The following is a 14,851-nucleotide window of genomic DNA, read 5'->3' as shown; positions in this document are numbered from 1 at the left end:
TTTTTATCGATGTACTATAGTCCCTACTCTAGTTGAAAATTCCAAATTTTTTCGTGTACTTGTTTGTTAACTTTTTTTTGTAAATAATTTTATTATGATTGGTGAACCCACGCATACCGCATCTGAAATTCCCAGCCCCTTATTGTCTGAAAAGTGAACTATCTATTATGCTTCGTTGCCAGCTATGTTCAACCCATTGCAGGGCGTATCGATACTGATATAATATCAGTATCAGTACAGCCCTACTAAAAGTAGCCTAAAATTAAATCTGAGAGCTTAAAACTTTTCTCTAGGCATGTCCTCAGATGCCTCATTATTTTATTTCTTGTCTACTATTTTAGAACCCTCTTTAAAACCCCAGCTAATATATAATTATAATACATGTTGTTGACATAGTGTTATGTATCACTACTCACTGTACTATTTGCAACCAGTTGATTATCAGCTACACAAGTAATAGTGTTATTGGTAGTACTAGTAACTTCTGCACATTGTAGGGCCAAATCCTGCACAATATGTATAATGACAACTTACTGAATGAACTATTCATGTTTGTATATGCCAACACATACACATATGCCTACAGTGACAACTGCTCTAAGAGAGGTGCTATTAGAAAGTTAACTTTAGTTGTAGGTATGATGTATGCAGCTTGTGTAAATAGCTCACCTCTTCAAAAGAAGAAGTAGCCCTTATGAATGTAAGTTGACTGGGAACTGTAGCGACAATTTCAGCACGTAAAGCATCTTCTCCAAAATTAGCTAAGTCAACTGGAACATTTATAGCTGTTACCACTCGTGACACAATTACATCACTATCTACCAAGTTACCCGTTGAGTTCCTGTATTAAGTACATGGTGAATTAAATGCAATTGTATAGCTCTAAATATCTTACTCAAAAGTGATGTTTTCAGCTTGTATTGATATGCTTAAGTCTGGCATGCATACTCCAGTTCCACAATTAATATCAAACTGAGTCTATAGAAGTAATAAAATTACAATCAGTAAGTTACAAGTAACCATGCAGCTAAAATTCTTGCAGGATACTACAAGTTATATTATCACTAACCGCTGCATTTGAACTTCCGATAACAAAGAGTGCTGGAAAATTTCTAAACTCTTCAGTAAATCTGTGATCTTCAGTAACAGGATCAAGTGTTCTCTCATATAAAGATGGTCTGTATTCAGTTGTGAATTGTGTTGAATTATCAAAGAATTCATTCTGAGTTTTAAGCAGAATATTTAGTAGTCTTACAATTGTTTAAGTATAAAACTCACCTTTAATAATATGGTAGCATCAAAGCAACCTTGATTTCCTTTCTCCAGGGTGATATTACACACTCCTGCAGGACACATGTTACTGATTGTCTCGGTTCTTGTAGGTAGTCCATTTCTTGTTCTTACTGAATCAATGACCAGTTCACTTCGTATTACTAAAAAAAGATACAAATATATGTTACAGCAAGTTGAAGGTGTAATGAAATTAATACACCCATAATGTACAAAAAAGCTCATCATCTACCGTATACACTGCCTGAAACAGTGACTAAAGTTTGAATGCACAGACCTGTGTAACCAGCTATTCACATATTCACATTTCACAATACAAGCATACCTAAGTTGTTAGGAAGACCTGCTCCAGAATAGCTCAAACAAGTGGTAACATTATAACTAGAAAAGTAAACAACACAACATAACTCTATCATATAGTATTACAAATTTAGAGCCTGCTCATTCTATACACATACGGTTTCATCTAGTTAATGATATTTGTACATAACAAATATGGTAGCTCTATTAGTATTGTAATTATCTTAAGCTTCATAGGTTTGTTCTTTTGATATCCACCACAAGCAGGTCATGTCTTCGTGGCTACATATATGAACTTTGACAATAACATAATACACTTGGCAGGAAGAAAGTTTGGTAAATGAACAGTATTTACCAAACTACTTTCCATCAAAATTTCAAATTTTCTTTCCACTATGTATTATACAGTACATCTATAAATTATACAAACTATACCATGCTCTTGCTTCTCCATTGTAGTGGCATGCCAACTCAGTTATACTTATTGTACGACTGGCATTCAGTGAAACTTGCAGTTTTGCCACAGGACGTGTTCTGTTTGTATACAAAACAATATTTACATACATGGAGTATACATATCAACATATGCATGCATGGACATGAGTACACGTATATAGAGTACTGGGTGATTTTGATTCCAAATATACTGATACACTTACAAAATACATACGTACCTAAGCAAAAACACTTTCTTTGAAGCAAATGCTCCAACTGCCAAATCTGTAAGTTATACCAAACAATATTACTACAATCTACCTAATACATGCTATATATGTACTATCAAGAGTACATAATACATACACTACATATTAGGCATGTAACTAGCACAGGGTGATACTTTACACGTACAGTATGAATAATGTGTGGAAATTACAGTGCTCAGTAATAACAACCCTCATTATACCCACCATTGTATCCATTTACATCAACATCCACTTCACTAGCAAGAGAATAACCAAATGATTTAAGATTGCTCAAACCAACAGCATTAAGTTTGCTTCCGATGATTTCCTATCATAAATAACAAGTTAAAGAATTCTATTAATTTAGAAAACACCTATACAGAGTAGTAGTCCTTTAGGGAACTATCAACTACTGAGAAACTACATCATCAACACCATAGACTCCGGTTGAGTATATATTATATTTTAAGTGCATACTCATTTCATGTACTTAATCATGACATGTGGATGAACATGAAGGTCCAGCACGAGGCGTAGCTACACAAGAGAAGATTTGTTAACTGTGCTAGGCTTGAAATTTCTCATGATAAATGGCCAATAATAATGTGGAATTCACTATGCTTACCAAGCAAAATGGTCTACTGCAGCAAGGAAATCATGCTCCACATGAAGGACTTGTATAGGAACCAAATATTGGTGTTCGTGGTGACTGTGAATGACACCACTCCTAGGGAGTTAATCTATGAACATTTACGATGAGCTTTTCTTATTAGATGTATGCACTTAGCAAACAGACTCTGTGTACAATATTTTCCATTAATGGAGGGAAAATAGTTTTATCAACATCCACTGTAACCATGATTTACATGCATTGATGTTTAATTTTCCTTCACTTAATACACATGCGTAGTCAATTCTGTACCTATTTTATATACTATCCCACTACAAAACCTGTATAGCTATGTACCTGTGATGGTGTACACTGGATTCTTTGGTTACCAAGTCTACCAATATAAATATAGACTGTACCAGATCCTTCACCAAATGGTGCACTGATTGCTATATCTATATTATGGGGAGACTGATAAATTGAGGATAACACAGGTGACTTGTACTGTACCTTCAAGATCATCACCATTAATATCTCCCAATCTGACTATTGCATGACCAAATCTCCCATAAGGTATTTTACCTTCTAAAGAACACCCATCTGTACCTAGTGAGCTTAGAACACCCTGTAGAGTATTAAAAACTTTAAAAGCAAATCACTAAGCAACATAGTTGCTATCAACTTACATTTGTATTTCTAAATATGTGTACTTTCCCATTCTCAGGTAATAAAGAGTTAGCAGAATACATTGGTGCTCCAACCACCAGATCATCATAGCTACAAGTATATAGGACATACACTCTTTACTCCAATTAAATCCAGTTTGCACACAATAGTTTTATTAGCTATTGAATGGAACAAAAGATAACCAGTAAGGTGGATCATGCATTAATTTTGAGCTCTAGTTAACAAGGTTATTCAACTGTACACGTATATAATGTTATGGATAATAGTGTTGGATAATTATGCACATTTTACCTCTGTTTATTTATGCAAATACCAAACAAATATAAAATGATCTGTTCTGTGCTGAATCTGCAGTGTATGTATACCACATGCACAAATGCACCACCATGCGTGTAATACCATCTGGGTCTACAGCAATACACTATTAATTCCATGCCAAAACAGCCATGCAAGCTTTGAAAACAACTACAGCACCCAAAAAAAGTCAGGGTGAAAAATACTTGTATATAATCAAAGGCAGCAGACAAAACACAGTTGCAGTGACAATCAATTTTAAATTAACATTGTAGCCATTTCTTACCCACCATAATTATTGCAACAGGTTTTTTTAAGTCTGCACCTGTTTTCACAGCTTGTGCACATGCAACAAAGCAAAGCTGTAAGTAGGTTGGGCTCCAAGTATTACTGTTAGATTAGAGTGTGGTTTGTGGTCATCACAAAACATTAACCAATTACCTAGCTACACACCAGCACCTTTCAAACTAGCCCTCCGGCATTACTGGCTAATAATCTGTTCATTACAACCTGATTCTAATTATGATTAAACAGTAGCCTCTGCCAATTACCGATCTAAACAGCATTTTTTTATTTCTAATGCAACACACAAAATAACTGTAATAGAAAGTTCTAGAACTTCCATTAATAGAATTATAAGGTCATAGATTATAAGATCTTCACTTACAAGGTACAAATAAGGAAGTGAATGACTAGCAGCGGTGGCCTAATAGTTAAGGGTTGGATTATAGGTGTGGAAGTAACTGGTTCAACTTTTGGGCAACTGTTTTTTTGATATTTTTCTCTACTTTTTAATCCATGGTGACTGTTCTATTAGAGTATCAACCAAACAAGTTTACACTTTTTGGTTTTTGCCTCATAGTTTTGTAGCTGTTATTTCTATTTATTTCAAATCACCAAAAGACACTGTTGTGATGGTTAACCCATGTACAGACCATTACTTCCAGAAGTGGTTTACCTGCATATAGCCAAGACATAAATCATTTTTTACATAAGTAATCATCCTTAACAATGTGAATGTGTATCAGATTCACAGAAAACTTGGTTCATGAATTCACCTTTATACACTACCAACTTTCAAGTCAATCAACAAGTTAAGTGTTGGTGTTACCTCATATTACAAGCATTACTTGTAGATTATGCACAAGTGTTAGTTGTAGAATACTGGCTGCTATTGAGCAAAAAAAAAAACTACATACAAAATAGCTGGAAGAGTTAGATCAAAATTTGGTGAGTGGCCTGCCCTCCATTATAAAATGGTGTAGAGACCATGGAGCCACATTTGCACAAAGAATTCTTTCTTCATGGACAGTGTCTTGCTTGAAACATCACTGTGAACCTTGATGATACCATAGTATGTGTTCCTAATGAATTGGAAACGCCAGTTAAATTATTTTCCTATCCTAGTTATGGTGCGCCAATACATTAGAAAATTTGTTGAAATGTACTGAGTAGCTGCTTGGCTTTCTCTCGCTTGTTTGAAGCCCAGTTTGAAGGCGTGGATACATTGTTTATTGTGTTGCGTTGTGTACTGAACAAGAACACAGCGTGGCTGTGGACATAGGGAGAAATATTGCTTGCGACAGGTGACAATGGCAGCTAATAATTTAGCAATAGTACTATTAGCCAACTTCTTGCCATTGCATTTGGTTCATTTACACAACCAAAGAAATGTGTGATATATTGAAATGAATTTTATGCTACAGTACTGCTCAGCTTGGGCTAAACAATTGCACAAAGTAGTGCTTGTTTTCTGAAGTTTTATTGTCACAGTGGAAATATACAGTGAAGCAGTGAATATCTATAGCTAGCCTACTACACTCTACCTGCTACAAGTGGTGTAAACAACAGCAAAGATACAACGCTGCACTTTTTGTTTCTTCAGGAAATTTGCACAACCATTTTGAAACACCATATGTGACCGGATTTGCAAAAAGGTACCTTTTCCACACACAAAATTTGACCCATTTTTTGAACTTTAAAGCCTCATAACATTTTGATCATGGCATATAATTGCATGAAATTTTCAATGAATGTACCTACAGTATCTGGCTACAGATTGATACTAAAAGCAAATTAATCAGTATAAGGAGTCAAGTGGTACATCATTTTGTTTGCTAGTATGTCAAATGTGTGGAAAAGGTACCTTTTCGCAAATCCGGTCACATATTTCACCTTTGAACCTGAATTTTCTTACGCTATTGTTTAGTACTCACCAGCATCCCTACCCAGTCCAGCCTCCAATTAGTGTAGGTGGTAACTAACCCAGCTGTAAACAACAAACACTAATTTGCTGGTTACAAGATCAGCAAAATCTTCCACCTGTCAAGGCCATATAGTTCCACAGGCACTGAAACAAGGATGGCCCATGACGTCATTATGTAAATAATATGGACATTTTCAATCCATGTGACGTACATTATCTATGATGCTACAGTCTATACTTATGTATTTGTAACCTCTTGCACAAGTACACAGAGAATGACATACCCTGAATTTGAGAAATCAGCAGCAGCAATGGCAAAACCAAAATAAGCACCAGTCTATTATTAAACATGTCACTAACACATGAGTGACATTTAATTATAATCATTTACCTGATCCCCAACTAGTTCAGCATTTGCTGTTTCTGTTGGCCTTCCTACTTGTGGTTCAGCATTTGAATATATGAACACCTAAGAGATGACATTGGAGGATTGTGTATACATATGTACATATAGCTGCTATACACATATCAGTTATATCACATACAAGCTCTAAAAATTAGACAGATATTAATTGTTGAACTGATTACAATGGTTATAAAAACAACAACAAGAACATGGATACATAAATGCTTGAGATTTTTTAGCACATCACAGTCATAAACACAAATAGCTAACCTTTCCAATGTACCTATTGAACCTTGGTGCTGATACAATGAAATCTAAAAAAAATGTGCACAATTAATTCAGTTTCAATACAAGGACATGATATATGTATAGAACATCATGTTCCAGGATGACATGAACATCAATATTAAGTTTCAGAAATTAGCCTTTAAAACTTTAAAAACCAAGAGAGGACTTCTGTTCTTTTATCACAATTGTGCATAACTGCATGTATGCATACATGTGTGTCATGATGTGTCAAGGCACAACAACAGGTACCAGCTCCTTACCAAGGGAATTTCTCTCAAGGATATGACCTGTGGTGACTGCATATCCCAAATATCCAGTTTCTTGTACAGGTTGATTAGGATCAGAAGAAAATGTTGTTCCTGACTGAGACTTTCTAATAACTGATCCTGACAATAAATATGATTACAAAATTGATCACCAATACAAAAACAAGGGATCTACATGACTGCAGGCAGGGCCGCCCAGAGAAATTAAGGGGCCCAGGGCAAAGAGTTAAAGTGGGGCCCTTCACCCAAGTTGTAAGGTGAAGACCAAAAAAAAAAAAAAAAAAAGGTCACAACCTGCTGGCAATGACAATAATTACCCAGTACCAACCATATCTCCTTATCTATAAGCTTGCTACACTGCTCCTCTGAAGAATACTGTGACTGCTCTATTAGAGTATTTAGATCTGACTGCTCTATTAGAGTATATCGATCTTTTAAACAGGTATTCAGGGGGCCCCTTTCAGGCTGGGGCCTGGGGCAAAATGCCCCAGTTGCCCCCCCCCCCCCCCCCCCCCTGTGGGCGGCCCTGACTGCAGGTGATCTGCCTTGTGGTATTGACACAAGAGTGACCACCTACACCTTAGCTATACAAGGGTGGATCCAGGGTTTGGCAGGGGGAGAGGGGTGCACCAGGGTAGTAGGCATATGGAGCAGGTGTCTGGGGGGCTGTGCATCCCAGAAACTATAGCTATTTCATATGTTTCAGGACTAAAATTTTTTATGTAGAGTGGTTTTATGTAGTGTGGTTTTATGTACAAATATCTAAATCATATTGCTTTCTAAGTGTACTACATTGATCAAGAGTTGTATAGGGATAAGTGACGGTCATGAGTAACTCAGCTAGCTATAGCTATGGACCTAAAGAATGACATACACCAGACCATGTGCATTAATATCCTTAGCAGGCTAAGTGTGCTAAATGTGTGAATAGCGTTGCAGATGCTAGTTTTCATACTCAGCAACTATGGAGAATTCTCAATAGTGTCATGTGTGATGACTGTTCTATTAGAGTATTTGACTTTCTGTTTTTAGGGGAGGAGCATGTGCCCCACTTGGATCTGCCACTGCTATACTAGTGGACATTTTAATTTGTCAATAGTATCTATAGCCACGACTGAAGTTATATCCCAGTGAAGCGAATTTACTGGAACTGTATGGTAGTTATTGAACTGTATGGTTTATAAAACATACTTATGACTGGTGAACTCATGCATACTGTGTCAAAAGAAAAAATGGCAATACACAATCATAATGTTAATTTGCATCTGAATGCATTTCCCAACAATCAATTGCTGCTGGAAAGTGAAATGACCATTGTGATTCATTTTCAGGTTTGTTACAATTCCCATTGTGATAAAATAATAGTCAGCCACAGGGAAGCCATACAGCAAATTGACACCTTAGGCTGCCAGCGAAAAGAAATAGGACACAAAAGGGACAAAGGTAAGTCCATGATGCATTAATTATATGTACTACAGTATACTAAAAGCACCTGTCGGGCTGAAGAGATATCAAACATCAAGCCTGTCATCTTATCCATTTTGGTTAAACTGATCTGAAGGCATCAGTCAGTCAGTTAGTCAGCTGTTCAGCAGAAAATTCCACTGAATAAAATGTTTAAACTTTCATAGCAACCTATTGGTAGAATTTTGATTACACTGAAGGCACTTTTGGGTTTCATTATACCTAACCAAGCATTATGAAGGTATTGTGAGGTTGTCAATACTTTTCTGTAGGTGCAAACCTTCATGATCCTTATATACAGTACTTTCAATACTGTATGATAATAACCCCATGCTTCACATATACATATAAACCAGCTGTATACAGAAGCCCAGTAAAATAAACACATAGCCTACAGTGGTAAATGACATGTACCTTCCCAATTATAAGATCCAGGTGCACCCAATAAGACAGTACGACCAGATTCCTACAATAAGCAAAATTAATATTATATGTAGCAATTGTTACATGCTTGTGCATACAACTTACATCATCAATAACATCTCCACTAGTCCCAGCCTGGCATTGGATGTGTGATTCCTGTGATGAGCTCTGTGTACCTTCAGATGGCATTACTTGCACACAATTAGACCTAGCAGGATCTTAACAGTTCACCATAAAAAGAAGAATGCATGTGAAGATCAACATAACTATTATGAAAATTACTACACCATACTTCGGTCACATGGTATTTCTGCTTGAAAATTGGTAAGTGATCTATCAGATATGTAGCAAACTCCATAAGGATACCTGCTGAAGCCAGCACAGGTACTAATATACCTGTGAGCACAAGCCTGCAAAATTATAACAGTTAATAACAAAATTATAAATGTGTACAATATGTGTTGATAAAGAGAGTACAGTACACATGCTAACCATAAACGTTCTTCCATTGGATTTAAGGGTTGCACCAAGAAACTGTCCTCCTTTAAATTCTAGTGTTGCTACATCAGTTGCTGGTGTGGATCCCATTGTATTTTCTGTAAGCACAGAAGCAAAATACTATATTGAAACCAATTGCAATTAAGGAGCACACAACTCAATGGCGGATCCAGGATGGGGCATTTGGGACAAATGCCCCCCCCCCCCCCCCCCCCTTCAAGAAATTGCATACAAGATCGAGATACTCTAATAGAGCAGTCAATTACTCTAATAAAGCAGTCACAATGTTCATGAGGCAGTGCAGCTTACTTATGAAGCTATAAATAGGATTTTATTTTACATAACATACGTGATATAATATATTTGGTAAAGGATAAATTATTGTTGTGACCTTTTTTTTTTTTTTTTTTTTGCTCTTCAACTTTTTTCAGCAAGGTGCCCCCCCTCTTTCCAGACTCTGGATCCGCCCCTGCAACTCTAACATACATGTTTTAATGTATTCATGCAAGGAGGGCAACATCCATGATGTGTGCATTGGAGTATGCCAAATGGCACCTGTTGGGCTAAAGCAATGCTTAACAGTAGCCTTAGCCATTATAGAGTTATGCTGGTCTGAAGGTATCATTCGCAATTGGTCAGTCAATCTCAAACATAATTCTTGTTATGGAAGCAACTGAAATTGGGCTTGACTTTACTGCAATACTAACAAGGTGCCATGAAAGTTTGGTTTCTTGTCAAGAACCTCCATGATCCCTATATGGTGTTATCACTGTAGTGTATGATATAGGTACATATATTTATGCTCTTAGAGACATTATTTCAGTAAATATGACACCAGCACAACTGTGTCACTGAATTAAAATGACTACTTACGGTCAGAATCAAACAACCTATAATCAGCATCCCGTCGATCAGTACCCTGGCGGTTTCCCATTAGCCCAGTGCAATTTCCTGGTAGAATTGGACAAGTGTAGATTACTCCTTTTGGATTTTCAGTAGTTTCCCCTTCATTTGCACTCCCATTAGGGGCACTGACGATTATTCTGCAGAGTACAACAAAAGTTACTATATAGTTTGTTAGATTGGTGTGTATACACAAGTGTTATAAATACATACATGTGTGCATGTAGTGTTTTTTAAAGTATTTTTTTGTGCTAGAAACAATCAGTAGAATTATGCATGATGTTCTACTGAGACAAGCCACAGAAAATCCAAATGGTTTAATTCAACCTGCATGGAATAACTTTGAACCACAAAGCTTTTGTTGAAATTATTATTCAAAGATTGTTGTAATCAGGACAAGCATTTGAACTAAACCAGTTAGGGAAAGTAAAATGTCAATTAGGATGTTGAATTAATGTATTTTGGCAATTTCGGAGTACTGTTAAGTTTATTATGGTAAGGTTGAAATGATCACCTATATACATGGTTAAATTTACATACTAACACTGGTATAATTATAACATTTGAGTGTTAGCTAACTTTACATACTGCTCACATGAAATGTATTTAAAATCAAATTTCTCATGTTAATCTTTCTCAATTTAACTTTAATTGTGGAAATTTGTATTCCACAGTTAAAAGCAAACTTAGTTGGAGACACACAGATTTTATATAAACTCTATATGGTCAAAAGCATAAAGATGTAATGAGTATTCACAATTATCACCAATAATTATGTGTCATAGATTAAACTACTAGTGATGACTGACAAACTAATATTATTTTTGTGATGATAGCTTAACCCATGAATGATATAATATCATTGTGGACTTATCCTTTCTAAGAAAGGATGATTTGAAAAATGAATACCTTCACAATTCTAAAATAAGTACATGCTGACTGGTCTATAAGTGATAACAAATACCTGTGTACAAGTACTTCCTCTCAACATTACCATGATTTCTCTTTACATCTGGACACACACCACGATCACATGGAAGGCCATAACCCAAGCTGGGGGGTTCTACTTTGACATGATAGGTGATCACAGCAGTGGGGGTCAGGGGCAGACACTGACAACACCTTGAGAAACACATTTGCTGCGTGGCCTACCCTACAGTTATAATGCAACAATGGCATGCTTTGGAGAAGGAACCATGGAGTTATGCATGCATGAAAATGGCTTTTCTTTCTTCCTGTCAACATACACATGATGTGGTGAGCCAGCTTTCTTGGCTGCATGACACACTACCATGCATGTGTCTTGATAAATATATAAACAGCTGATATCATATTCCAGGGGAAAAGAGAGAGCATGTTATAAAGCAAGTAACATCACGGGGGAGGTTGAAGATTTAATAGCAGCTAAGTTGAGCTACACATTTGTAACAATTGTGATTTTATATGTGGAGAATTCTTTGGGTACAGAACATTTGTGAACAATTACTAAACAGACATAACATTGATGACTACTAAAGAATATATACAGGACTACCTACAGTACTGATGCAAGACTTGCTTTATTATTATTATTACTAATAATAACTAGGCATATTCTTCCATTTCTTATCTAATGAAGAATACATAAAAGCAAGAGTTTAAGCGGCAGGTTTAGTGCTTGCATGTCTAGCTAGGACAAGGCTGAAGGAGTGATGTCAGTTCATATAGATCACTCAACACTATACTAACAAGTCTTTGTAGACTCTAAGATTTCATGTGTATTCACCATATAAGAAATATTATAAAGCTGCTGATGTCCTCAACACTGCATGCTGTATATTGACTAAAGGTCAAAATGGTTGTACAAGAAAATTTCCCACTCTATAGGGACTTAAAATGAACTGGCACAACATGTGTTGATTCGATTTACCTTTGGTATCAGCTGATGATGGACTTTCAGTTGCCATGAAACTTAATTGTTTCAAATGAAGAACTGACATTGTGCCTGTTTAGTTGTCCACTCAAATACATAGATGGACAATGTGGAGAAATTTAGAGAAAAAAATATACGTAGCTATAGAGGCATTTTTCTTTCATTTTTTATTTGCATAAAGGCTAACTAGCATGACCTGTATGTCCTAGCTTACTTGTTTGTCAGGCTATTTTAGTGTTTTCTGTCCTCTTTTGTATGTTTCTAACCATCACAGAGAAGATATATATGCTGGGCCAAGCGCTTACTGTTTTTCGAGTCTGTGTTATAACATGAAAGCAATTGGTTGGAAAAGAAGGTGATAAATCTCCTAGAAAGGCGGAATACAACAATATGCAAGTGTTGTTTCTACACAATGGAATGCTCCAAATGCACTCTTGTAATGAACTAGCAAAAGCATCCAAATACTATGACCAGCCTAAAGATTTGCATAGTAGTATCCATTGTTGCTGTATTGGTAAGATTTCAGTCATTAAACTGGTTGCAATTAAATTGTATTCCAGACTGAATTGCATTATCTATGGCAGGATAGGGCAGCAAAGTTTTCAGGTGCAGTGATTATATGTTAGCAACTTGTTGGTAGTCATTTCTTATATGTAAAATATATGTGTGGTTGATAACAAGTACCGATGGTCAATAATTCTTAATGTACATGGTCTACCATACAGAGCATTTAAAAATGAGAATCGGTTTGGGTCTACAATTAGCTACTTAATATATAGATGGAAGCAGATGGTGAAAACTAGGAGTTGGTAGGACCTTTCTTCGTCAAGTTAGGACTTCAAGGACGAAACTTAGAAACTTATTCAATAATTGTAATCGATTGCTTATCCTAAATTGTTTGGAGGAAAAATTTATATAGCTGAAGCATAATCTACGAAATCTATGAAACTTTCCACCTCAGAAAAATTTACAGTACAAGAAATCACAAGATATTAATGAGCGACTTTCTCAAGTATCAGTGAAATAAAAGCACTCACAAGGTATATAATAGCTAATATGAAGATAGTTTGAACCTTGATGCTATACAAAACCTCAATATGTTGATACTTGATCATGACAGTTACATCACAGCTACACTGATGCATGGAACTGATGTCATTAATGTTATATATCTTGCCATACATCACTGTTGTGTAAACCATAGACCTTAGGGAAATGATCAGTTTATGTTAGCAGCCACAAAACTGGTTAACAGTTATGTGATAGCTGGATGACCAACATATCCTGTATACACATGCAAGCTTGCCGCAGTTGGTGCATTACTCTATTATAGTCAGAGCTTACCTTAACATTAGGCAACCTGCCTAGGCCGGCAAAAGGGACCAAGTAAAAGAGTTTTAAATTGTAGGTTTAAATTCTATGCAGCCATAATAATAGCTACTGTATTTTTTAGTCCGGCTGACAGCTAATTTCTAGCCCGCGGTATTTCAGAGTCAAAGCACTTAATTAGCTAACCGCATGCTTTCTGCCAAATGAGGGGTCCCTATAAAAGTATAAATATATACTTTTATAGCCCTCACCATAGATTATAGACTAAGCGCCCCTGCTTTCTCTATGCCCTCACAACACTAGCCGCTAATGCACTAGTCATTTAGAGACGCCGGCGATACATCTCATGGCGACCATTCCACCGTCGCAAGATTGGGAAGTTTGCTTCTCTACCCTGTTTCTGCCCACAGATTGATAGATGGTATGGGTTGCAAATAATGACTAAACCGCCTGGTTATTAATGATTCTAATGGTCTCAGCTGATGTGATCCAAAAATAACAAAAAACTGAAAGATCTCATCATGCTACTGCTTGCATGGGCAGGTCTATCGTGTCACCATTATTGAAAGCACGGAGCAGGTCTTGGCTTATTAGTATACACTAACGTTAGCATTAATACTATCCGGAGCTATGGCTAGCTAGCCAGCTACGCCGGGGCTATGCCGGTGTCTCAGTAGCCCAGCAGTAGCCTACAAGTACAAAAGCTAAACATACTTGACATCATTCAAATCTCCTGAGTCCCGAATCTTGTGCAACACCAATGAATAGCCAAACAAGTCACTGCTGCTGAGTCGAGATGGCGAGCTGCGGACACTTGGCTCAGTCGTGTCGATGTTCATAGTTAGACTCGGAATAATCAACTGTGACAAGAACGTCACGAATAATACAATCATATTCCAGTCAGCAAGCATGCTGATTGATTATTAGCAGTGTAAAATCAATAAAATGAATGCCTGTGCACACCCCAAACCTTTTATAATCACGACTAAAGGCGCTTAATCATGCGTACGCTTAATTGGAATAATTAAGAGTAAAGGCGCTTGCACCAGAGTACGGCAATGGCGTTTGGCGGTATCCCGCAAGATGATGAAGGTGGATGGGTAAAGTTTATTGTATTTGAAGATGAAGATGAAGCAAAGAACCTAGATAAGTTTTTAAGCTCACACAAGCCGTCTGACCCGTCCTGGAATAAGTACGTAATTTTCCGTATAGGTCTACCGTTGTTGTGCCCAAATTTGCACTTTTTAATACAAATGTATAGTGTAGCTTCATTCATGGCAAATATAAACGTA

The 14,851-nt window shown here is 36.6% G+C and overlaps 2 protein-coding genes across 2 annotated transcripts in view; one reads left to right on the top strand and one right to left on the bottom strand.

The window, feature by feature from the left end:
* The window catches only part of LOC136264448 (integrin alpha-V-like), a 28,204-nt gene extending 13,723 nt beyond the window's left edge, over nt 1-14,481 (bottom strand). The window contains exons 1-22 of the mRNA XM_066059180.1: nt 14,274-14,481; nt 10,289-10,458; nt 9,410-9,513; nt 9,210-9,327; nt 9,023-9,135; nt 8,909-8,960; nt 7,025-7,150; nt 6,747-6,790; nt 6,462-6,539; nt 6,355-6,407; nt 3,570-3,660; nt 3,394-3,508; nt 3,241-3,338; nt 2,499-2,601; nt 2,265-2,310; nt 2,026-2,124; nt 1,616-1,671; nt 1,279-1,433; nt 1,070-1,222; nt 896-978; nt 670-841; nt 417-506 (exon numbers count right to left, since the gene is read on the bottom strand). Coding sequence (XP_065915252.1) covers nt 417-506; nt 670-841; nt 896-978; nt 1,070-1,222; nt 1,279-1,433; nt 1,616-1,671; nt 2,026-2,124; nt 2,265-2,310; nt 2,499-2,601; nt 3,241-3,338; nt 3,394-3,508; nt 3,570-3,660; nt 6,355-6,407; nt 6,462-6,539; nt 6,747-6,790; nt 7,025-7,150; nt 8,909-8,960; nt 9,023-9,135; nt 9,210-9,327; nt 9,410-9,513; nt 10,289-10,458; nt 14,274-14,470 — 2,316 coding nt within the window. The 5' untranslated portion in view covers nt 14,471-14,481. The remainder of the gene's footprint in view (nt 1-416; nt 507-669; nt 842-895; nt 979-1,069; nt 1,223-1,278; nt 1,434-1,615; nt 1,672-2,025; nt 2,125-2,264; nt 2,311-2,498; nt 2,602-3,240; nt 3,339-3,393; nt 3,509-3,569; nt 3,661-6,354; nt 6,408-6,461; nt 6,540-6,746; nt 6,791-7,024; nt 7,151-8,908; nt 8,961-9,022; nt 9,136-9,209; nt 9,328-9,409; nt 9,514-10,288; nt 10,459-14,273) is intronic.
* The window catches only part of LOC136263546 (uncharacterized), a 129,524-nt gene that overhangs the window by 98,098 nt on the left and 16,575 nt on the right, over nt 1-14,851 (top strand). The gene's annotated exons all lie outside the window — the stretch shown is intronic.

The sequence above is a fragment of the Dysidea avara genome, chromosome 8 (genome assembly GCF_963678975.1).
Source record: "Dysidea avara chromosome 8, odDysAvar1.4, whole genome shotgun sequence".
Classification (NCBI taxonomy): Eukaryota; Metazoa; Porifera; class Demospongiae; order Dictyoceratida; family Dysideidae; genus Dysidea; species Dysidea avara.
This window is presented reverse-complemented; position numbering and strand designations above follow the sequence as displayed.